Raw genomic sequence first — 26,348 nt, 5'->3', positions numbered from 1 at the left:
ATGCTTTACTCCTTCCATCGCTACCTCTCCCTACATCTGCTATCTGCCCCTCCACGGCTTTTCTGTTCATGGTCAGGATCTGCGTGCAGCCATTAAACTCGACATATTTAAGCGCTTGAGACTGTTCACGCATACAGATATGGGTTGAAAATCCCATTCAAATGGTTAGCTCAGAAGCCATCAACCGGTCAACCGGTCGACCGATCGCCAGGCTGTTGACGTCAGCAGCAATACACAGTTACAGTCGCCGCTGTTACTGCTGCAACAGCGCTCCAGACGAATGTAGACATGGTGGAAACCGCATGCCCAAACACACGCTCACACGCTGCAGCACAAACAACCGCATTGAAAGCCACAGCCACAGCCACGCTTGGCATCCGGTCCTTCTTATTTCCCTTGGCACTCTTAGTCCATTTCTTCTGCTGTCTAGCCCACTAGCTGATGACGCCACTTTGTCTGGTTTCGGGCCGCCATGGTTGTTTGAACATTGCTCTGCCTTTGTTGGCTATTACGGTGTTTTTTTCTTCTTCTCTTTTAGAGACACTGCAGCAGCTTATATCCGGTGTCAGTCGGGTTGTTGGCCAACAAAGTGGCATTGCCACAATGGCTATTACCTTTGTCTTTTTATAGTTCTTTATTTATTTTTATCTGCCTACCAACGGTGCTGTGCAGCTTTGCGTTCACTTTATAGACATTTTACATGTTTAAGGTTTTCGCCAGGAATGTTAAAGTTTGTCTCTGAAGATTGATAAGAAAAACTAGTAAATGTGTAAAAACACATTTTGTGAAAACTTTTTATTTCTATACTCTGAACAGGGACAACCATAAGGAAACGTCGGAGACCCTATATAATACATGTATACTAGATCAACGTGATGAGCTAAGTCGATTTAATCATGTCTATATATATGGTATACAAACTAGTCTCTGTCCTTTCCTCACAAAGATGCTACTCATTTGTCGGAACGGCCGATATCGAACCACTATAGTATATAGCAGCCACTCACTCTCAACAATCGGAATGAAGTGCTTGCATGGAAAACTTTTTCATTTGACGAGATATCTCCACGAAATTTGGCAGGGATTATTTCCTAAAGCAACAATGTAATCTCCGAAGAAATTGTATAGATCGGATGACTACAGTATATAGCTGCCATATTGACTGAACGAACGAAATGAAGTGCTTCCATGGAAAACTTTCTCATTTGACAAGATATCTGCACGAAATTTTGCATGAGTTATTATAAAATTTCTTTGTAAGCAATCTTTTGTATTTTTGAAGGGTATTACAGCTTCGCTTCAACCGAAGTTAACTGTTTTTCGTTTTTTAGTTAAGTAGTAGTAGTTTCGCAGTTAAGTAGCCTATGGGTTAGGTTAGGTTAGCCTGGAAGCTTTCACCAAAACCAATCTTAACACGCACCTTAAACAAACCACAAGTTTCATTTCATATTCTCTCATACTGTCAGGCTAAGCGAGACTATGTGAGAATGTTTTCAAATGTGAATAATACGTAAGATACATAAATCTTTGAACATTCTGCTTTCTATATGCTAAAGTTATCGGTAAAAGGTTACTAACATAAAATTCTCAACTTCTTCATGTTGACACTGCTTTACATCAACAATAAATCATATTTTCGCTTGATTATACGAAGAATTTCCTGTTTAGGGATATGGCCAGGCTGTTTTTCTGGGTGTAAATAAAATATAGCATACATTTAAGCGCATTTCGCAAATCTGATTATAAATGTTTTTTCATTGACTTGAAGAATTCGACAATTAGCTAGTAGTACAGTAACCTGAGTCTATAAAATTAAATATTGCCTACATTTAGGAAACTCTAACAATTATAACGTAGCCAAACAACGTAATAAATATCTATCATATACCAAAATCTAAAATGTTTATCATACGCCGTGTCATCCATATTGATTTACTTAACATGTAAATGTATGCCTTTATCTTTTACTTAACTGTATGTAGAAGTTCACCGTTCAGCAAGCTTATATTATAAGCGGAAATTTGCACACACACTTGCACATAGCTCATATGTTTGTATTGATCACCTCATCTGCTGCAAATAGTGATTCGATTCCTATACGTGTGTGCGTGCAAGGCCATGCCGTTGGTAGTTTGCTGATTTTCCCAGATAAACACGCACCCAGTAAAAATTCTAAACATTAGTATCGCACTAACGCACGCAAGGATGCATGCATATATCTAGAGTCGCACAGGGTCATATGGCTTGCCATATTTAGTTGTGCGTGCAACGGCATTCTCGCTGAAACTATATTTTTTGTTAATGCTTACGAAATAACTTGTTTTGGTTTTTGTGCTATGGCAAGTAAGATTGAATTCTATTACTCGTCCAAGTTGCAAATTGACCTTTTATGACTGTATGCAAATACATTAATGGTCTGTGCTTTAGGAAAATTAGCTCCTAAGACTTCAATAAGTATAAATTAACCACTCTCAATATGAAATTATACAAAAATATATACAACATAACAATAAAGTCCTATGCGGACAGCACGAAAAGAAAATTTTACATTTTCTCATTTCTATTGGTAAATTTTTGACAATTTCATATACCAAAAACAGCGTTTTTCTTATTTCTTGGCACTAATTAATACCTTCATCTTTATAAATTACCAAGTATCGCAGTAAACTTTGGCCGAATATGTCTATATAATTAAAAAATCACAACAAATAGCTTTGTGATAGTAGAAGTCAAAAAAGGGCAAAATTTTCTCTTTGCTATAACTTAACCGCTCTTAACGTCCATTAGCACTAATTGGTAAATAAAAACCGCTGCCGAAGCGTTGGTGCGGACGGAACAACCAAATTATTTCATTCGGACCGCCACACGAAAGCTTTTGGCTAAGCACTCGCAAGATTAATTACAAATGCTGCCATGACGGACCAGTGGAGATTTTATGCGCAGCAAAGCGAGAAAATCATCAAACAAAAATAAATAAATATTTCAATTACAAAAACAAATAAGAAAAAATTTACTCGAGAGCTGAACGAGTATTTTAGTATGTAATAGGCTTTGTAAATTAGTTTAAATATTTAATTTTGTGTGTTCGTTTATTTTTAAGTTGTACTTTGATTCCTGTTACATTAATTTTCCACAATCATGGTGCCTAATTAGTCTTCCAAAATTACTCAGCAGCAGCTGCGAACTTGAAACTCTCTGAAGAACTATTTCGTTACAAACTAACACATTTCTATTTATATTATAGCACTCAGCTAAGTACATAGGTTATGTGTAGCAGGCGCTCGCGTTTTCTCATGCGATGTGGCAATTTGCTTGATTATTTTCCAAAAATTTTTTCACATCAAGTTTACGAAGTGTTTAAATAGTAAGAGAGACATTAGGTTAAGCATAACGAATTGAAAAATACATAATATTTAATATTTTTATTTATTATAATTTTTATAAATTAGTATAAAATTATATTTACTACAAATTTTACAAAATTTTTATATGTAAGTATTCAGAATTAATATCAAACTGAAGTTCTTTTATGGATGCTTTTGTATTGGTGAAGCGTATTACAGCTTCGATGCAACCGAAGTTCAAGTTTTTTCTTGTTCATATATATATTTTTTAAGAAGTCTATTGCTGTGAAAATTTAATTTAAGATTTAGAAAGTAAATTCTCTGCAACAATTGGTTGTCTAAATTTGCTCATTTAGCTGGCTTTCTACAGTTATATCGGATAAGGTCTAACATTTCGGTAAAACATAGCATATACTTAAGGGCAATCGCCTTAAGGTAGGCAACGGGTTTATAATGATAACTCGTGTAAAGGAAAACCTGCACTAACTACATTCAGAATGAGCCTCGTAAATTTTTATCTTTGACGCAATGAAATGAGACAGTAATTCTTCTTAGTTATTTTTTTTTCGACTAAGGTCTAAGAATTTAATGGCACATGTTAAGGAATTCTCAACAAAGCGCTGATAGTTAGAACAAGAAATAAATATCACCTAGATTTAAGAAAATCTTATTAAAGTGTTCATTTTTGTAGCTAACAAACTATAATATTGCATTTCATATCACCCATGAAACATATGAAATTCATGAGAGTCTCTTAAACTAGTTCTGAGACTTTAAGATCTCAAAACTAATCGCCAAGATCCGAATTATTTTATAAGCTAAATATACATAGTCACTACGGAGCACCCTAATGTATAAAGCATATTAGTATGTAGAGCAACCATATATTAATTCAAGCACTATATTTTGGCGTGTTCTTTCGCTGCATTGCACGAGTCTCGTAATTCATAAAAATTCAATTAAAACCATGTTGCAAGTCTACCGTCCATAGCGGCAATTAACATTATTGCAGGTGCGGTGGTAACGTATATACATACAAGTATTGTACTATATGCATTTAATCAGAAATGTTGCATTTTCCGCATGCTGTTGGGAATGTTCGAAACGGGAAATAGCACGTTACACATTCCGACTGCTGCTTGATTAATGATTTTAATTTCGTGATTTTCAAAAGCATAACACCACAGCGGAACGCATTTGCCACAAACTGTGGTAATATGAAATGACGAATAGTTATTTCAAATTACGTGCAGGCTAATGATATAAATTAGAACACTTTTCACATAAAAAAGAGTATTTTCAGCAACATTTTAAATCAATTTGCGCGCATGAAAGTATGGAAGATTTATGAACTCCATTTGTTTTTCTGTTTTTGTTTTGATTTAAGTGCTAAAAATTGCTGATTTTTGTGAGACTTGTTTAGCTTAAATAGTTTTAATTGCACGTACTCGCTGAATAGATGATTTTTTCGAATTTAGCAAATATCACAGCTAATTTGCAAATGCGTGGACTTCACTTCAAGGTGTCATTCACATCATCTAAAGTTAAAAGCTGATTTAAATTTAAAGCCATGTATTCTTCATGTAATATTTTAAAATAACAAAAAAGGCATGTTAATCAGTTATACGTACATGCATATGTCAAGTGCTGAGGCTAGCCAAAGGTCAATTTGATCTCGTGTAATGCCATCAAAATAAAGCTGTCAGATTTAAAACACTCGTCTGTTGAACTGTAAACCATTATATATGTATACTTACTTACGTTTTAACACATAGCTCACACAAGGCAAGCTGATGTCCTTAAACTCTTTTTGTTGCCTGCGATATTGAAGCCTTGAATGTATGATACATAAATGCTATACTAAAATTATTTTGTCTGTATGTACTCAGATATGCATGTACAAATAGTCATGGTGTCTAGGAAATTTCTTGTAAATAAAAAATATGTGAAAAAAAATTATTTTAAATAACTTTGCACATTACTATAGGTAGATACTGAGCATTTTAGTTATAGAGAAAGCATTTAAAGAAATGAAATTGTTTAACATTTAGCATGCTTTCAAGCGTGTTTCTTCAAAATATTGCTATTAAATATTGCGTTTTTCATTGCTAAAAAATTTTTCGGTAATGATAAAATTTCTGTTAGCACTTTTATTCTCTATCCGAATGCAACTAACAAAGCCGTTTATATAAAATATTTACTCATCAGAGCGCAAATGGGAGGCCACTGTTACCAGAGCATGTTACACATTCTGTGAAACTGTGGAAACATTCTTTAACATTCTCTGCTGTTATTGTCGTAATGTCATATTACAGCATTATGTTTAGTTAATGTTAAAAACTTCTATTATGTTAATTTTAATGCAGAAATGTTATATTTGTTATATTTTATGGTGACATTATTAAAAATAATATATTTTTATTATCGGTAAATTATTTGATTATCAGTAATAACATTGTTCGTAGCAGTTGCCATTACAAAACTAGTTTGTTTTAATAAGCTCTATACAAAATCACTTTCTTATTTTTTGTTTTTTAATTCTCAACTCATTTTACTTTAGAAATTTTACTTATGGTTTTTCAATGATTTTCCAACAGGATTCAAAGCATATACATACATCGGTTTACTCCACCTAAAAGAGAAAATATGTGCAAACAAAATTGTATATGAGATGTATAATAATTTTTTTACATTTCACATATTTATTCAATAGTTTTACAAACATTATTTCACTATAGCGGCAACAATGGCTTAAAGTATTAGTTGCGCGCATTAAAACAGCGCTGCATGGCACTTCAAAATAATGTCATAAGAGTGCATACAATTTTTTTAAAATTGTTGGATTGAGTTCTCTCTCCCATTTCTCTTAGGTTTATAATAATTTTACAAACGTATTAAGTATTTATATGTTGATGTATGAAAAGTATATATATGTTTAGAAGTAAAGTTTTAGAACTGATAAATATTGAATGAAAAATAAATTAACTGCAAAAAATTTAAAATTATGCTCAGTAATAATAACAGCGATTAAAAAAATTATAAAAATATGTCGCACTCATTATTTTAGATAAATTTAATCGAATTAAGCAAAACACTTTTAAATTTAAAATACTAGTTTAGAAAATTTGAAACAGTAACAAACTCATCAGCTGCTCAACAGTTCAAAACCATCACATTTCCTTGCATGCACAGGAAAACTGTGGAAACATACATACCTACACATAAATATATTTCTGTCTAAGCATGTATGTAGTGCAACATGTGCGTTGTGACAAGTCATCTGCTCTAAATTACACAACAGATTTCCCGATAGAACACGTTTTCCAGCTTAAACAAAATGTTCATATGCTCCACTACATACAAATTAGTACACACATACATAACGGCACACATGTGAACTCAACTCAACTTATGTTATTTATATATCATCTATATTAATATACATATATACATATGTATATGTATTAAAAAATATCAACGCTTTTTCACTTGTCTTTTGGCAATGTGTTGTCTATCAGCGTCAGGCAGCAATCATCAGCCAGAGGAATTCCATTGTCAACACGATCGCTATCAACAAAGGTGTTACATTTATGTTTCGCCTCATAAGCACACACATACATTGAATTATACCTACATACAGACATATATATGCATATGTGAGCTGCTAGCGGGCTTTATAGGACGTTAACGCCACACTATCTGCCCCCGAATCTCGTAAAGTTCACGCCCTGTTACCCTGTTACCCTGTTACCCTTTAGCGTCCCACCCGTAATTCGCTTAATGAATTCAACGTTTATAATGCTTATTTAGTTGGAGAGCTTCTTTCTCACACTTGGCATGGTAGCGCAGATGACACTGGTGGCTCGCGCATAGCCGCAGATACACGTAGCACCTCTATATATGTATATACTATATGTGTGTATATACAAATTATGTACTTAGTATGGCAAGGATTTTGGTATACGCGTCGAAAGGAGCGCAATGACAAGCGAAACTACATATACGCGCGCGCGCGTGTGTGTGTTTTTGTGTGAAGGCGTTCATTCGGTCATGATGTGACCCAAGTGATTTTACTGTTAATTTGCTGCACCACTCAGGCGCGCGCGCACACATACACACCCGCTCATACAAATATTCATTTATGCACATGCTTACATAATTGCTTTGCAGCTATTTCGGCTTCCCAATTGTAGTTTCTATACTTTTTTGTATTCTCTTTTGCGCGCTTGATATTGTTGTTAACATCACACATGAACTTTTGAGAGTGCCGAAGAGCACTCAAACATTTGCATTTTCAACTGCGCGTACGCACACATACGCTACACGCACTCAAGCTAATAGCGCCTTTTTGTTTGCATAATGTATATGTGTGCGTGCTTGCTGCCGTCAGCTGTCAGACGCGCTGATGTGTCGTCAGCGCGAAGGTGTGAGTTAATTACGCTATCGTGGAAAATTGCTTTCATGCATGTAAAGTGCAATGCTTAATTTTTTTTGCTGAACTTTGCGGCATTTTCCAGCTAAACTACGAAGCGAAACTGTATGCTTTTAAAATGGATTTTAGAGTGTGTAACGCGTTTTTGACAGCAAAAAAATTCTCATAAATTTGTATGTGTGTGTTTTCCACCACATTTTAATATAATTTTAATGTGTGCAACTAATATTTATGTATTATTTTCATTAATCTATTTTCAGGTTCGCACCCTCTTCGTTAGCGGTTTGCCAATGGACGCAAAACCACGCGAACTTTACCTTTTATTCAGAGCTTATGAGGTGAGTGGTGAATTTATTTTGATTTATAGCAAAATTACTTATTCATATACCAAAAAACTGAATTTGAAAATGTGTTTCTGTAAAAAATTAAAGAAGAAATTTTGTTTTTCAAAACGATAACAAAGATCAGAATCTTTTTTTTTGACATTTCGTATTATTGAACAAATATTAAGCAGAATTAAACATATATAAAAACATATATAATTTTAATTTTAGAGAGTATAATTTAAACCTCTAGCGCACGTCTCTAGTCGTAATAACCTCTATTTTATTCCTTTAACAGGTTATATTAAGTTTGTCACGAACCAAGAAGAAAACGTCGGAGATCCTAAAAAATATATACATAAATGATCAGCTTGATGAGCTGAGCTGATTTAGCCATGTCCGACTGTCCGTCTGTCTGTATATACACAAACTAGTCCCTCAGTTTTTAAGCTGTCGATCTGAAATTTAGAACATGACCATTTCATACCCAGAAGCTGCTCATTTGTCGGAATGACCGATATCGGACCAACAGAGAATTTGGAACAGATCATTATCTAAAGCAATAACTAACTAAAGCTCAATAAAAGAAAAAACTCTTTTCACAAAGAGCAAATATAAAATTTTGTGTTAAACTTAACAAAAGTTCCCTAACACCTACGAATAGTTGAAAAAGTGCATGGCTATGATTGTTTAAGTCGTACTCAAGTTTATATGTTGTTTACAAAATTTAAAAATGTTCGCGTGGATTTAAGTGACGACCAACAGTCAGATGGTCCAGAAGCTAGTGCTGAATTGGTGGAAAAAGTTCGTGAAATTGTTGGTATCGATGCAAATTTTTCTACGAGAATGTTGGCTAAGGGATTAAATATGAATAAAATACGATTTAGTGTATTTTAACTGAAGATTTTGATTAAATACTTAGGTTGACTTTTATATTTTGGGATATGGCAACCCTAGTGTTGCAATCTCGCAACTCCCAACTTTATCGCAAAGTTTGACGTTTTTGATGTTATACCATATATGCTCAGAACGTTTTGACATACGAGCGCTATTTGTGTTTTACAGTAATTTAAAATATTCAACTCGGTAAAAAAAAAAATGGAATTAAGGCGCGAACACTATCGCGTGATTATTCTTTACAACTTTCGACGTGGATTAAGTCAGCAACAGCGCATCGATGAACTTAATTCAATTTTTGGCGATAAAGCTCCATCAAGAATCAGAATTTATTGATGGTATGGTGAATTCAATGAGGATCGTAGATCCCTGCAAGACGAATTTCGTGAAGGTCGTCCAAAATCTGTTGTTATTCTGGAAACTATTAATGCTATGCAGAAACTGGTATTGCAAGATCGTCATGTGACCTCGCGTGAGATTACAACAACTATAGGCATTAGTGGGATTAGCACACACTCAATATTGCGTTTCTAAAAAAGAATTGATCGTGGTAGGTCTGAATATCCCACAGGAAAACAGTTGTTTTTATTACACGATAATGCACCAGCTCACGAGACCAATGTAGTGACCGAGAACAATCATCATGTCACTATTTTCTATTTCCAATACTGGAAACCAACATAAAAAGAGCATTTTTTGATGATATCCATTCAAGCAGCCGTAAACGAGGTATTGAAGTAAATTCTTATAAATGACAAAAAAAAGTCCATGTGCTGGTTGTTCGTTCCAAATGTTATATTGAGTCTAATGGAAGCTATTTTGATTAAATAACAACTTTGAAAGATAATATTATATTCATTTGATTTTATATACTAAATGTTCAGTTATTTTTGGGACACACTGTATACTTAAATAACCAAATTTTATTTTCTGAGCTAGGCAAAGAAGTTTTCATAGAGATAAACCAATATTTTTTTTGTTAAAGTGTCGCATTAAATGAGGATTATCATGACAACCTATTCTAACGTTAGCCATATAACTTAACTTAAAAAAAAACTCCGATTAGTCTTGGGATTTTTACGACATTGTCTATAAATTAGATGAATGCAACAATAATATTCATTTTTTAACACAACCAACTTTTTTTTTTTGTTTTATTTCTGTTTTTGTATTTATATAACAAAAAACTCCAACACCAACATTCATTACATAGATTTCGTAAGCATTTTTCAAAAACCACTGCCATATTTCTATCTTCTAGGGCTATGAAGGATCGCTCTTAAAGGTGACCAGCAAGAATGGCAAAACCGCATCGGTAAGTAAATAACAATTTTGATATTTATTAAGCGCATAAATCCAAATGCACTACGGCACGGCACTCCCTATAACCCACTATACGCCACTAACGGTTTTACTTCAATGCCAATTTACAGCCCGTCGGATTTGTAACATTTCACACCAGAGCCGGTGCGGAGGCAGCTAAACAGGATTTACAGGTAATATTAATTTTGAAATTACAAATAAAAACGAGCAAAGAAAAAAGCTATCACAATAACAAAAACATATTAAGCAAGAAAACAGATTTAATATGAGAATGTAAACTATTTTGTATGCAATTCCTACCGCTATAAAGACACACAACATTTGTTCAAATGCAATGAAAATTATTTTAACAAAAAAAAAACTGCAACAGCGCAAAAAAATGTTGCGTAAGCAAACCAATAGCAAGCAGGGTTGCTTCTTTGAGCAGCACACACTACTTAATTTACTTTTAGTACGATCGATGTAAAATTCGCATAACGCAGGCTTGGAGTGAACACACCAAATCTACAGATCAAAATCATCATGCTGAGTATAATAATAATGTGTGAAGGCAAGGAAATAGTCATTTTCAAGTAAACTGCAGCAATATTCGTATTTAATTAAAAGATGCGCGCTTTTGCATTTCAAAAGTACCCTTGTGTATGTATGTGTATATATTTATGTAATCACTTACAAGTGCAAATTTCATATATTCCATTAAAATAATGAACAAATATATTCACGCCTTGCAAATTTTTGTATAAACACACCGCCGTGGCTTGCCGCACACGATTAAAGCAAGCAAAGCAACAACAACAAAAAAACAAATATAAATGGAAAATATGAAATATTTCGTTAAATTATTTATTTTGAAAATGACTATTTCCAGCAACCACAAAAAGACACAAATAAGAAGCTAAAACAAAAAAAACAACATATCAGCGAATCCCAAGTGTACTCTCACACCAGTACTGCTTTAATTCCCTACATTTTCCGTTCTTTTTAAAACAGTTGTTTTCTTCTAATTTTTTTGTTTTTTTTTTGTTTTCAAACGCAACCAACACGCCTTCTCTTCTAATCCATTTTGTTTATCTATCTATCTATCTAACTTTCATTCAAACGTACAAATATGACAACACTTTTTGTTAAGCATCTCAACTTTGAAATATCCTTGTAGTAGTTTTTAGCTCTGGTGCATGTATGGGAAATGAAAACACCGCCACTGCCAACCACAACCTACTAGCAAAACAACAACAACAAAACCACACACTAAGCAGCAAATTCCCTTTTTTAGAAATGATAGTTTAAGGGGGTTGAGTGGAAACTCGAGCTTTCATGTGTCAAAGTTAATTTTTTGATTTATAGACTGTTGTTAAATAACTCTCATCTCATATATTTACGTATTTTAGTTATTTAACTAAGCTAATTGGGAAAAAGTTGCAACAGCTGTATTTGCTAAGCTTGCGAAAGCTCTAAAAAGGCAGCACAAAAGCTTTATCAATTGACTTAACTGATATTACAAATTTTAAAACCATTAAAAAACAATCGAACGCTTCAACAATGTAGGAAATCCGTAAAATTTTCATTTGAAAAAGTAGGCACAAGCCAATTTTACAAAGTTAACACCGTTAAGATAAACTTTCAACGAAATAAGTAAGTCACAGCTTTCAAGCTTAAGTCACTATTAATTGACATTGTACTAACAACTCGAAATGCAGATTTAATATGAGAAAAAAATTTCGAAACAATATACAATATACAATGGCATGAAGAATATACTAATTTTCTCTCATTTTTGAGTTCTTACTGAAGCATTCAAATATAATTCAAAATGTGCAATTCTTTTTTAATAAGCTCTCAAGTTTTAAGCACATGGACATACTTGCACTTAATAAATTTAAAATAATTAAAATGAGCTTTGAAATGAAACAGTTAAAGCTTGCTTTTAATATATTTTTAATGTCTAAAATAAATGAGTTTTGAAAGAAATCAGTTAAAGCTTTCTTTTAATATTTTTCTGTCTAACATATTTAAGTGAAAACTTGTAATTAATAGTAAATAAAGTAGTGAATCTAAAAATAAGTTACTGAAAGCTTTAAAAAGCTTCCAATTATTTTGAGTTAAGCGTAGACTTCTCAGTTTTTTTAAAGTGCTTCAATATGATCTTATTTACTTGTTTCATATAACTCATCAAAGTATTGAAAATGGTTAAATCTGTCCCACATATACACTAACAAACACAAATGGTTAGATGCGTTGAACAGTTAAAGTTTCCCAGCTAAAATATAGAATGAAGCTGTACAACTTTAGAAAAGTCTCCACCAATTTCATACTCCCATTAAAATACAAACAGTTAGAACGTTAGTGCTACATGCCTCCAAAAAATGTAAAAAAAAATATATAAGCTTGTATAGTTAAGCCAATTTCATCCTAATTGTGCCTTTTGTAGCACCCAATTTCACACACAAAAGTTTTTGAGCTAGATAAAATATTGTTATGACATATTTTTGGCGAATTGACGCGTTTCAAATCGAAACTACAAATCGATATGGTAAAAGTAAATAATAAAATTCAATTTACATAAAAAATATAATTTCAAAAGTACAAAACCAAAATCTCGCAATTCATTTTTGAGTTATCGCAAAAGAGTAATTTCGCGTGAATTTCGAATAAATTTTGTTAACAAAACAGTTTACTTTACACGACATTTGTTGTTTTATTAAATATATTGGATTTTTTGCTTAACAAAGAATGAAATATATGATTACAAAATAATTGCAAAGTCGATTACTATCCGTCGTACTCGCTCATTTGCAGCAGGGTGTACGTTTCGATCCCGATATGCCCCAAACAATTCGCTTGGAATTCGCCAAGAGTAACACGAAAGTGAGCAAACCCAAACCACAGCCCAATACAGCGACAACAGCCTCACATCCTGCATTGATGCACCCACTCACTGGACGTAAGTAAAGAATGTTTGAAAAATCAACAAAAACAAAAAAAAAAAAAATTAAAAAAATATATCAAAATCAGAATAGCAAAAAAATGTTAAGCAATCAAATGTTAAATGCAAATTTTTATTTTTGTGCTTTTACTTTTGTATATATGTATGTATGTGTTTATATTTGTAGTGCTTTCAACTATTACTGCTTTTTAGATTTATTTTGTATTATCTGCTTTTTATTTTATTATTAATATTATTTTAATTTAATTTTTTTATTTAAACAAATTTCTATTGATTTCAACGGCTTTCTGTGTATTTTTAAAGTATGGAAGTATTAATTTTATATAGTATGTCGTTGTTGTACAAAAACAAATTTATAACTTTGTATAACTTTGTTTACTGAATTCTATGACAAAAGCGCACTTAATTAATTTCCCATATTTACATGAATTAAAAAAAAAAAACAATAAATTCAAATCTAATGGAAATAACACACTCTCCCAACAACAAAACTGCTTTAGAGCACTTACATAAAATTTAAGTGAGAAATGTAAACAACAGTTTAATTGTAATGAAAATAAGTTTCCTTGTTATTTTGAGATAAATTAATATTCAAGCCCCAAGCAAAATGTTTTTTGCACTGATTTGATCACGTGGTATGTCACCAATCAACGCCACCCACCACCATCACGACCACAACCATCACAATTGCCACCGATATCATCACAATATGAAAACAACACAGTCACAAATGCAGTCTGCAGCTGTTACACTCAATATCTGCGTATAAAACACACTCACACTCACACACACATACACAAATACAAATGAAATTCAAATTCGTACAAAAACACAGTGATTTCAATTATCATTCATAATAATGAAATACAGCGTGAATTTTAGCACTCACTACGCATTTCACAGTACTTTTTTCTACTGACGAGTTTTTCCGCGTGTTGAAAATTCAAATTTTCGACAGATGTACCTGATTTATATGAAGTATTAACTAATTACTAATTGATAGGGAATGTATGTACTTTTGTTCTAATTTTTTTTTGGATCAAAATGAAAATTAAAACTAAATTAAAAATAATATAATATTAAAATTCAAATTCAAAATCAAATTAACATTAGTATTAAAATTAAATAAAAAATTATAATTAAAATTAAATTAAATTTTAAATCTAAATTTAAATTTAAATTTAAACTAAAAGTTTAGTAGGTCAAAAATTAAGCTTAAACATAAATTAAAATTAAAATTAAAATTAAAATTAAAACTAAAATTGAAACTAAAATTTTAGTAAGTCAAAAATTAAGTTATAACTTAAATTAAAAATGAAAATAAATTTAAACCAAAATTTAATTCTGAATTCAAATTTAAATTTAAATCAAAATTAAAATTATAATTATAATTACAATTAAAGTTAAGATTAAAATTAAAATTAAAATTAAAATTAAAATTAAGATTAAAATTAAAATTAAAATTAAAAATAAAATTAAAACTAATATTTAAATTAAAATTGAAATCAAAATTTCAGTAGGTCAAAATTAAGCTTTAACTCAAATTAAAATTAAAGTTAAACCTAAATTAAAAGTTAAAATAAAAAGTATATATAAAATTAAAATTAGAAATAAGATTAAAAATTAAAATAATAATAAAAATAAATTAAAATTAAATTAAGACTAAAGTTAAAATAAAAGTTAAAATTAAACTTACAAATTAAAATTAAAATTAAAGTAAAACAATTTTAATAAATTAAATTATTAATTATAATTACTTTAAAATTAAAAAATTTAGACTAACTTTAATGAATAAATTATAAATTTAAAATTTAAAGTTAAAATTTAGATTTAAATTAAACTTAAATTAAAAGTTAAAATTAATACTGAAACTAAAATCAAAAATCAAAATTTTAAATAAATTTTAGGTTCAAATTAAGAACAAAGTTGAAGAAAAATTAAAAATATTAGCTTTACTTTCAATTTTTTAATACTAAATTGGTATTTAAATACTTTATATTGAATTTTCAGGAGTATAGTCAAAACATAAATTTCATTTACCTAAAATTAGGTGTTTAATATATTTTGTTGGATTAAAAAATTTTAATTTGGCAATGCCATAATTATATCAATTCCCTGAGCAATATTTGTGTCAGAATAGAAATATCAAACATTATTATTGAACAAATAATCGTTTGTTATTGAAACCAAAAGACTTAAGAAACGAACTTGGTAATAATTTCACACAAAAGCTTTTATTTACCAAAAATTAATTTTACAAAGTAATAAAAAATTAAACAACTACTGTTAGAACAGATTTTGGAGCTGGAGAAGCTTACTAAATACTTGACAATACAATCACCTAATAACAAAAAAAAACTTTTTTTCTACCATATATTGTATATAAATTTATAAACAAATTAAAAAACGTTGGTATTTTTTTACGGGATAGTACAAATTTGAATCAGTTCACTGTTAAATGTGAGAAATTGTGCTTAAATATTTTATCGGTTAAAATGTATCAAACGACTACTTAATTGCCGAAAACTTATATATATATATATTTATATAATATATATAAAAAACGTCAGAAGTAGCAACATTTGCGCTTCATTCGACTAAATGCGCTCTTGTCATGTATTCTTTTATCAAACACGCACACAGTTGTCAATAACCTATAAAATATTTGAAATTAATCAAAATATAATAAAAATATTAAAATTAAAAGAAATATATATCTTTACAAAAACAAAAATAAGTTATTTCAACTGTGCATATATAAAACATAAACAATTCTCTTTTTGATTTCTTCCACTATTTCGCATATTCTACGTTTAGTTGCTTTCCATTCGTTTGCACCGAAGCGATATTGTTCTCTAACAAAAAACAATTTCTCTCTTTCTGCACAACACTTAGATTTGGGTGGACCATTCTTTCCAGGCGGACCGGAATTATGGCATCATCCGTTAGCCTATTCGGCAGCCGCCGCTGAATTACCCGGTGCAGCTGCATTACAGCATGCCACACTAGTGCATCCAGCTCTACATCCGCAGGTGCCGGTACGCTCTTACCTCTGACTAAATACAGATAAAGTTATCGAACAGCCTATGCATCAAGTGAGTATAACCGCTAACTCTACACCGTATTTATTATGGCAGCCGATATAACTTTCAACGATTTTTCATAAGTAATCGCATTTTTTTTCCCATCTACTCACAAATTTACACTCACTCAGACTCAAATGACCGCTATGACGCAACATCATCAAGCAACAACACTACATCCAACAGCTATGCATATGTCCGCTGCTGCTGCTGGTTTACCGCCGGGCACAGCCGCCACTGGCCCACCGGGACCGCCACCAACCGGTCATACAGCACATCATCATTTTTTATCCAGCCCCGCTTTGGCGAGTCCAGTTGGTTCCTCGAATAATCCAGCACATCCATCAAATCCACCATTAGCTGCGAACGCGCCCTGCTCGACATTGTTTGTGGCCAATTTGGGGCAATTCGTGTCTGAGCATGAACTTAAAGAGGTCTTCTCCAGGTGAGTGTTTTGTACACTTGAATAACGATTTAACTTGTTGTTTACAACATATTTGCAATAACTTGAGTTTTGAGCCAAACATTTGGTCGCCTTTTGAGTTCATCCTTTCTTACGGAAAGTTTCTCTTCACCTGCACATTAAATTCAATTAGGTTAATAACAATTTAAATTAACATGACTAATCACAATACATAAAATCGCACATTGAAAAATTATATATGTAATATTACTGCAAAAATTTTCTGCTAACAATAAGCATCACTTATTTCACAAGACTAAAATATCATACATATATTGATCAATAAATTATAGCACCAATTCAACCTCTAAAATTTACTACTCTACCATCCGCGGTGTACATCAGAAAGAAGTGTGTCCTTTTATATGATTGTAATTATTTTTTCAAGTCTATATTAATTTAAAAATTTAGTATTCTACTAAATTAAGTGAATGTAGATTCATCTAGTACTCTTTCTTAGGGCATACATATTTTTATTTTATAAGTATGTGTGTAGCTAATTTGGCAACTCAGTTGTAATACATATATATATTATATTATGGGTACCTTTTAAGGCTTGAAACAGAAGAATTTGTTTTAATCTTCGTATACCAAGTTTACAAACTGAAGACTCAAAACTGTGAAATGCACATCATACTTCTAGTTTACTCTCACCTCAAATTTTTCTACCCTGAACAGAGTACAATATTTATAACACCTAAAAGAAAACGTTCGAGACCCTATAATGTATATAAATAAATTATCAGAGTAACACGCTATGTTGATTTAGCCATGTGGAGCCACAAACTCGCGTTCATTGAGCTAAAACCCACGATGTTAACAAATATAGAGTTTATATGCAAAAAATATACAACTACCACGCTTTAAACAACCCAAACGAAAATAATTTCCTTAATTCTTAAACACTAAAATTTTGCTGTCCTTACAGTTCAAACATTTTTGCACAAAAAACCAATTTAAAGTTACGGTTTTCTAAAAATCACTACCTGACAATCATTTATTGACACGAAACCCTAAACTCGAGTTTTTTACAAAACGTGAACGTTTGCTTCTTAAGCACAACAATGAGAACATATGACAATTTTGACACGAAATCTTAAACGTGTTTAAATTCGCAAGCACAGATATTTTCATATAAATAATTTCCTTAAATATACATTAAAGTCTACTTTTCGTTGTTTACGTAAACACAAACGGTTGTCCGCCGGAAATTAACAACGAAAAGTAGACTTTAATGTGTATTTAAGGAAATTGTTGTATATGTACGAAAAATGTCATCACTAACTCAGAATTTCCCAAACAGACAAAACCTTAAGTTCGAGTTTTCTTAACTCTCTAATGCATCAAAGACTCGTTCGAAAATTAAGTTCATATAAAATATTTCATTAAATAAGCTGCATAAAAGAGTTATTCAGCAAAAGGGTTCCTTTATTTCCGTAGCTAGTAACATACATGTAAATTAATAACAGCCGATGCTATACACATACTCCCTTTATAATTATGATACAAAAACGTATTCATAATAACTGCAATTATATGCCTTTTGAAACTTAATTCCTTTTATATACAGGACTCTCTTCTTTCACACACAAATAAATAAATAAGTGAAAATAAAACATGAAATACTATATGCTATATGTCTGTAAAATAAATTTAACTATTACAGCAGTACTATTAAATACAAACATATGTACATGCATTTACTGCCAAACTTAAATATATTTATTGTATTTACAAATATATGTATGTATGATTTGTTACTTAAATATTCAACAATTGCACACACACAGTATGCCTGGCTTTTGTCGCCTCCGAATGCACACAAAAGGTTCGCACAATCTCACTTCTACTTCTACTACTACTACTTCCACCATCACCAATGCCACCAACACAAGCACCACTTCTACCAATTCCAATGCAACGGCCATTGCTAATTATCATGGAGTTGGCAACAATAACAACAACAGCAATGCCAACCATCCAGTTGCGTTTATTGAGTTCAAAGATACCGTTAGCGCTGCAACAGCAATGCAGCAATTACAGGGTAAATATTTACTCTCCTCCGACCGCGGCTCGATACGCATAGAATTTGCTAAAACCAAAATGATCAATGACACTATGACCGGTAGTGGCAGTGCCAAGCACAATAACAATAACCATAACAACAACAACAGTAACAACAATGAAGCATTGGCTATGCAGAAAGCAGCCAATGCCATGAACGCTACACAATTGCTCGCCGCCAACAACATGACGGCCGTTAGCCCCGCCGGTACCGCTATGACGCTTATCAGCAATCAGCCGCCGCAGCCGCAGCTTATCATACTGAATGGCTATGCACAACAGCAACAGCAGCAGCAACAACAGGTAATGCAACAACAGGTGCAGCAGCAACAACAACAACAGCAAGCACTATTGCAAACGGCCGGCGTTATGCAGCAGCAAACCATATTGCCGACACAACATTTTATCACCACAAATGGTGGCACTGCAACGGCTGTTGCCTATCCAGCAGTTGGCGGCGGTTTGCAGGCTATGTCAGCGGTGGGGCCATCGTTGGCGACCATTTTTACTAGCACCAACAGCACAAACAATTTGAACAACTTGAACAACACCACCAGCACTACTAATCTAAATAATAATAACGGCATCAATATCAATAATATCAATAATAACAATAACAATAACAGTAATAATAATAATATTGTGCACAATCGTTCTACCGCACTACCACCGCCTACTGTTGTTGTAAACTCACTACAGCACCAACTTCATCCAACTCAGCACCAAAATCATCTCTTTAGAGACGTACGTATTGGTTGTCGAAAGTCACTACTTCGATGACTTTCACTACATAATTATTTTTAGTTTTTAGTGTTTCTCTTTATTTCATATTTGTATGCTTGCCTATTAATATAATTTTTAATTATTTAGCGATATTTATTTAAAACTTACTCATTTTATTAGCATTTCGAATTATACAGCATTATTATTATTATAACTGTAATACATACGAATATTCATATATAATATTATATGCTTGCTTATTTGTGCGTTAAAATTAAAAAAAAATGCTTGCTTTACAATTCTACCAGCTATATTTTAAATGCAACAATTTTCATTCCAATAAACTTTATTGTTCCATATAAAATTTATTCTTATAATACTGAAGTGTAATAGCCTTATATTTAGCTTAACTGTGCCTGCACTAACAAATCCATAAACGGTTAGCAATTTAAGCATAAAAAGTACTCAGACAGATAAAACTTTATTCTCTATTATGCTGTTCGAAAACTGAGAGCGAACTGAAATTCTCTAAGGCATAAAATCAACCCTTATTGTTCCGCTTATTGCTTCAAACAGTCACCGACATTCCTCTCTTCCGTACTTACCGCGCGTATCAAACCAAATTTGTCAAAAGTTATGCCCGTAGTGTCAACGCAGAAATCAGTTGTTCTCTTTTGTTTTCATTTCACCAATGTTGCTATTGGTCTATTCGTATACACACATTTAGTTTTTTAGTTATAATTTTTCATAATATAAAAGCTCAATACTAAAATCCAACTATTAAAAATAGTTAATCTATTTATAAATAAATGTATTCGACTGTGATTTTGAGTTATTTTAATAATATTTCAAATATATTCAAGTTTTTTTTTAAATTACTACAAAATATCGAGACTGGCTACCTCTCTCTTTCTCAGCTCACTCGTTTCTACGGGAAACGCGGACCGTAAGGTCTGTAAAAGCGGACGGTAGAAGCGATGGTGAGTGTTCATTTACATTGAGAGGTCGTATCAGCTGATTCGATCCACGGTTTTGCGTCGGGGACTGTTTAAATCAGAAGTGAATTTTTCCGGTTATGCCATTTGATTATACGGTTTGCGAAACTATTCAAAGCATCAAGTAAACATAAATACCTCTCTATTTGGCACTTGAAATGTTTTATTAATATTACTCTCTTGCTACTATTAGAAATATACCCAGTATTGTTTACTATTTGTAAAGCATTGAAGATACCATATCACTTCGACCAACGCACTAACATGAAAATTATACAATCGTAACAAGCCTCGGCTTTTATCATTATTCGACTTATGTTATATTATTCATCGCATAGTTCTAAGTTGTTGATTTTGTTCGTCAAGAGCAGGCCTTTTTTTTTCAATTGTCTACTATGTTCAACATGTCAAAAGTTCATAATGATTAAATTTCTGACAGAATTTGTCTTCAGAACTCAGCAGACAGCTCACCTAATCCCATAAAAATTATATTATAATATATTTATATGAACCGATCAATATGCAGCCACAAGAGTTCGTTTTTAAGAAGGCATACGGTGAAATGAAATATCTTCTACGGCTGCCAAGGTTTCATTATAAAATAATTTGGCTAGCTGCAGCGTGTTGAACTGTACTAAGTTGGCACTCACTTGGGAACACAATGAACCTAATAATAGTTTAAGGTGGCCGCTTGAGTAAAGATTTCTTTTACCCTCTGCCCTCAACCTCCAATATAAATTATATAACTTTTTTTCTTTGGTATATTTACTATTACAGTTGTAGTACGATTTTGCGGTAGAGCAAACAAGTGCACTAATTGCATCTGCAAGCACCAGATTTCTGGTGCAATGTTGCATTAATGTTGACTTTTTGTTTCTGGACTAAAATCCATAGCGGATAATCTAATCCGCTCCAAAAAGAAAAGTTTAAAGTAGAGCAGGTAAAAAATATTATTGAGTTAATAGTCCCAGGCATGTTTGTTTTTAACAAAGATTACCTTACATAATAGCTGCAATACCAAAACAGAATTTGAAATTATGTTAGAATTTTTATTATTATTAGGTTTTTTTATTTAGAAAATTAAGTAGCAAAGCATTGTTCTACAAAATACAACACGCCACTTCCTTTTAAATTACAAAATTTCTCAAGCAAAAATATCCACTTTTCCAGCCATTTTTCTTCCAACGCTTGACTTTGCAAATGCACCTAAAGTTATTGGTAACGCAAGTAATTGGAATGCTAATGTGCTGCACACCTACCACCCCACTAATCTGCCCTTGCACCCGTTTCTGATTTAAATTTGCTGTGCGGAGGTAGAGCGAGTCAAATGCACGTTGCAGCGCCCGTAACCACCGGCACAAAGCCGAAATGTAAAAGCGAGCAATTTTTTTATGGCGTTAAATAAATACACACAGATAAAATAAAAATAGCGACGCTGAAACGCCTGAAAGTATGCTCTTAATACAAATAACACCCAGCAAATAGTATGTGCGCACTAAAAAACCTCGCTAATGGCCAACAGCGTTAACCGTTAGAATGCACACAAGCTTACAACCACTTTACCGCTATTTTATGTTTGATACGTTTTTAAAATACCAAAGTACATACCTTATAAATTTGTTTTTCAATTTGCACAAAAAGTTTATAAAAAATACAGCAAACTTGTGCGCCCCTTACCTTGCCAAACGAGCGTCAGTTAGCATTTACACCAATAGATTCTTAGCTGACTTAGCAGCGACTCGTCGCCTGCGCTTTATTTATATTGCCACATACCCATACATACACATGTATTCATAGCGGGAGTTAACCCTTCTGGGTTCGGCCGCAGCGGCGCTGAATTGTTATGATTGTGGTTATACCACAAACCAACAGCTCACAAGCACACATACACTTGCCACACATATATTTAGCACCGAAGCATGTGCGATATGTATAACGTTGTGCGCGTGTGTATGCCAGCTTCCCGCTTGCGTAAAAAGTGCAAAGTGTAGAAAACCGCTAGACAGTAAAATTTCCAGCATTACTCGTGCAAATAGTCATACACATATTTCGCTACCATATTGGCATGGCGGCAGTCCCCTTGTTGTCCCTTGAGTGTCGGAATCAATTTGCACGAAAGGTGAAACTTTTGCCGGGCGTGGGGGGAGACAAGTGCTTACTCAGCGATAGCGCGAATTACGATAAACAAGTTTAATAGTTTAAGTGGCATACATGCAAAAAGGTTCATAAAGTTATATAGTCATACCCTGTAGGAAGTTCTAAGTAAAGGGGTTTGACGACTGAAATCTATTAAGAAACTTTCACACTTATATATATATATTATATATTATATAATTATATATATTGAGTTAAATTTGTAAGAAAATGAGACTTAATATACGAAAATAATATTTTCAAATTCAATATTCCTTGCAACCAAAAATAAGTGTTTGAGTTACAATTAATTAATAACGAGTATTTTAATGTCCTCTTTGATAGTCATTCATTACAAATAAAAATATAACTTTGAAAATATAAATTTTCACTCTGTTATAACTAGTAATTTCTTAATTAATAAATTATATTAATTTAATTTGATTTAACTTTTTTTTAGCTACACTTTACAAAACAAAAAAAATAGTTCTTCTTGTTATAAATTTAATTTTTTTCAATTTTATTAAGCAAATAAAACAACTTGAAAATTTTTTTTTATATATTTTAAATATTTTTGTTATGTTTTAAACTAAATTTAAATCATATAAATTAATTTTTTGCTAGCTCAAAAAAAAAACTAACACAACTGAAAATAATATATTTGTTTAATTTTTTCCTACTGGGTAACAATTTCTCATTAGCACATACGTGCGTTGTTGTGGTTTACGCTTTTCACATATTGCACTGATGGCTGACTCTGTGAACTTTACATCACCCATATAATGTCGGGAATAACACTTACTATTAGCTTTTCACTAAAAATATACTAATAACACAAAGTGCTGCTCATTTCGTGAATATGAGAAGGTTATATGCAGATAGTAGAGGCATTCTAAAATATACAAAATAATTTTTAAATTATAAATGATCGAAATAAATGAATTTCATTATTCGCACGAGTTCATTTAAAGCACGTTTCAAAGCTTTTAAAAATAATACTGTATTTATATAGTTTTTAAGACTTTATTTTATTGAAAATCTAAATGAGGAACTATTGGACTAAATTTCGAATTTGTAGAGCGTTTTGATTAGTCTACTAGTTTTATTTTTAATTGGCTTCTATAGAGCTTTTATCGAGAGCTTATGGAATAACATTAATAAGCGCTTTCAGAAAGCTTTCAGTAAACTTTTTGAAAATGAGAAAAAGAACGCTTAACGGAAAGTCTTCGTAGGCAGTAAATAAAATCAAATAATCATTATTACATAGTAGTATATTTTGTGTATAATAGTTTACGACCCTAGCTAACCTTACTTAGCATTTCTGCAAAACTAAAGACTCTTAAAGTAAAACCCAACGGTTGCTGGGAGGCAACTTTAAAAATGTTCGTGCTAACTTGTTTGGTCCTCTAAGCAGATAACTGTGTTCTTAATTTACCAGAGCGGTTTTCGGTTTCAGAATTTTTTTTTTTGTTTTAAAATTATAAGTACTTGCTTAATATACTAAAATTTAATTTCAAGCTATAAGTATCTTTCTATCTGGTATCGACGCAATAGTTTCCTTTATATATTATTATAATTTTTATTATAATACATACTTTTTAATTATAACAATACGTAATAGTAAAAAGCACATCATAAAACCACACAATGCAAAAAAGCTCTTAAATTTTTTTTTTCCACTATCCACATACTTATACGGGAATATTTATACATATGCCTACATACTTATCTATATAATTAATTTAAATTTAACCAACATATAACTGTACATAGTTTCAGCTAACCGCTTTAAAAGCTCTACTAAGCCACAGTCTAAAATAATTGCTTATAAATAATAAAGAATATTCCACTAGCATTGGCTTAAAGTTGCTCCCATTTCATTTTACAGAGGAGCGGGTATGGAATCAAGGCATGATTTATTGAATAAAAAAGCCGAACGCGACTTGCAACATCATCAATTTTTAATGACAACACCGACTTGACCCGTTACAACAGCAGCGGCCGCACATCAGCATCAACAGCAGCAACAACAACAACAACAGCAAACGCAACAACATCAGCATTATACATCGCATTACCAACAGCAACAACAACAACAACAAGCAAACGCAGCGACACTTTCAACGCATCTTAATCATCACCACCAACACCAACAACACCATCAACAGCAACAACATTACGCAGCAGCTGCCGCTACATTAGCAGCCACACATCACATACCAACCACACTCATTTCGGGTGCCACACCAGGAGCGGCAGCTGCAGCTGGCATCTACTCCTACGTTTTGCCGGCAACAACACATATCGCAGCATAGTACGACAACATCATCGATGGCAATTACAGTTACTAGTATGTATAACAACAACAGTAACAACAAGAATAAAATATGGTCACCAGACTTTGTATTTACCATGCATATGATTGCGTGTGGTGGTATGACGCAAAAGCAACAACAACAATAGCAACAAATACAACCAATTGCGTCAAATTGAGCGACAGTTTGGGTTTATATAGCATGCAACAAGGGCTAAACAGAGAGTGTAAGTATAACAGCGTATAAGGCGCAGCATGCCACTGACTGGACATGCCATGCGCGTGGAGAAGAACAGAAAATTTAGAACATATCTATATAAAAAAACATACCAAATCAAAGTAATTAAACATAAAATATAATTATCAGCTAAAGTAATAAATAACAAAATACATACAAACACATACATTATATGATATAATGATATGTATGTGTGCTTAGTGTAGTATTGTACAATTTGGAAACATATGGAAGTTAAATAAATTAAAGCTATTCAAAATAGATGAAAGAATGAAAATACTAATAAAATATTATTTGCATATATGTATTAAATGCATTTTATGTGTTTTTTAAGTTTTGGGAACTCTTTATTAATTTTTTTAATTATTTAATAATTTTTTAATATATTTATTAGTTAATTTTAAATTTTTTTTTTAATATATTTACATATCTAATATTTATTTAAAACTAAATTTTTATAATTTAAAAAAAAATTTAATTAAAATTTTTTTAATTTTTTTTTTTAATTTTGATTTATAATTTTAATTTTTTTAATATCCTTTAAAGCTGTTTGACATTTTTGTTACTTTTACTACAAAACTAATATTGCTTTTGCAATACTTGTAACTCAATTAATGTTCGAATGTTTAAACTTTTTAACTAATATTTATTAAGTTTTGGAAGCTAAAAATTAATTTTCTTGAAAGGAATTGATAATATTAGACATCAATCTTGTAATTGCTTATCTTATTACACTTAAACGAAATTTATGAAATTTTTTGAGATATTTTAAAATTTAAATGTATTTGATTATCAACAATAACTAAAAATAATAATAATAATACAAAAATTGATTTTAATCATAAAGATATAGTAATGTACTAAAAAACTTTTTGTCATAAAAGAAGATTTAAATTAAAAGTACATGAATAATAAAGAACTATTTATAGCTTAACCGAATGTGCCCTTTACATAGCTCTCTTTCTAGAATTATATTAAAAATATAATTATTAAAAATTATTACAACAGTATAAAATAAAAAATGACAAAAACAAAACTAATTGGAGAGTCCCAAATATAAAACATTTTTAAA

At 31.7% G+C, this 26,348-nt stretch overlaps 1 protein-coding gene across 1 annotated transcript in view; it reads left to right on the top strand.

Annotated features, from left to right (window-relative positions):
• The window catches only part of cpo (couch potato), a 161,423-nt gene extending 135,807 nt beyond the window's left edge, over positions 1 to 25,616 (top strand). Inside the window, 8 exon segments of the mRNA XM_070113101.1 lie at positions 8,037 to 8,114; positions 10,258 to 10,311; positions 10,430 to 10,492; positions 13,116 to 13,260; positions 16,159 to 16,358; positions 16,478 to 16,791; positions 18,600 to 19,617; positions 24,613 to 25,616. Of these exon segments, the coding sequence (XP_069969202.1) occupies positions 8,037 to 8,114; positions 10,258 to 10,311; positions 10,430 to 10,492; positions 13,116 to 13,260; positions 16,159 to 16,358; positions 16,478 to 16,791; positions 18,600 to 19,617; positions 24,613 to 24,639 (1,899 nt within the window). The 3' untranslated portion in view covers positions 24,640 to 25,616.
• The last annotated feature ends 732 nt before the right edge of the window (positions 25,617 to 26,348 follow it).

Source organism: Bactrocera oleae, chromosome 2, assembly GCF_042242935.1.
Source record: "Bactrocera oleae isolate idBacOlea1 chromosome 2, idBacOlea1, whole genome shotgun sequence".
Classification (NCBI taxonomy): Eukaryota; Metazoa; Arthropoda; class Insecta; order Diptera; family Tephritidae; genus Bactrocera; species Bactrocera oleae.
This window is presented reverse-complemented; position numbering and strand designations above follow the sequence as displayed.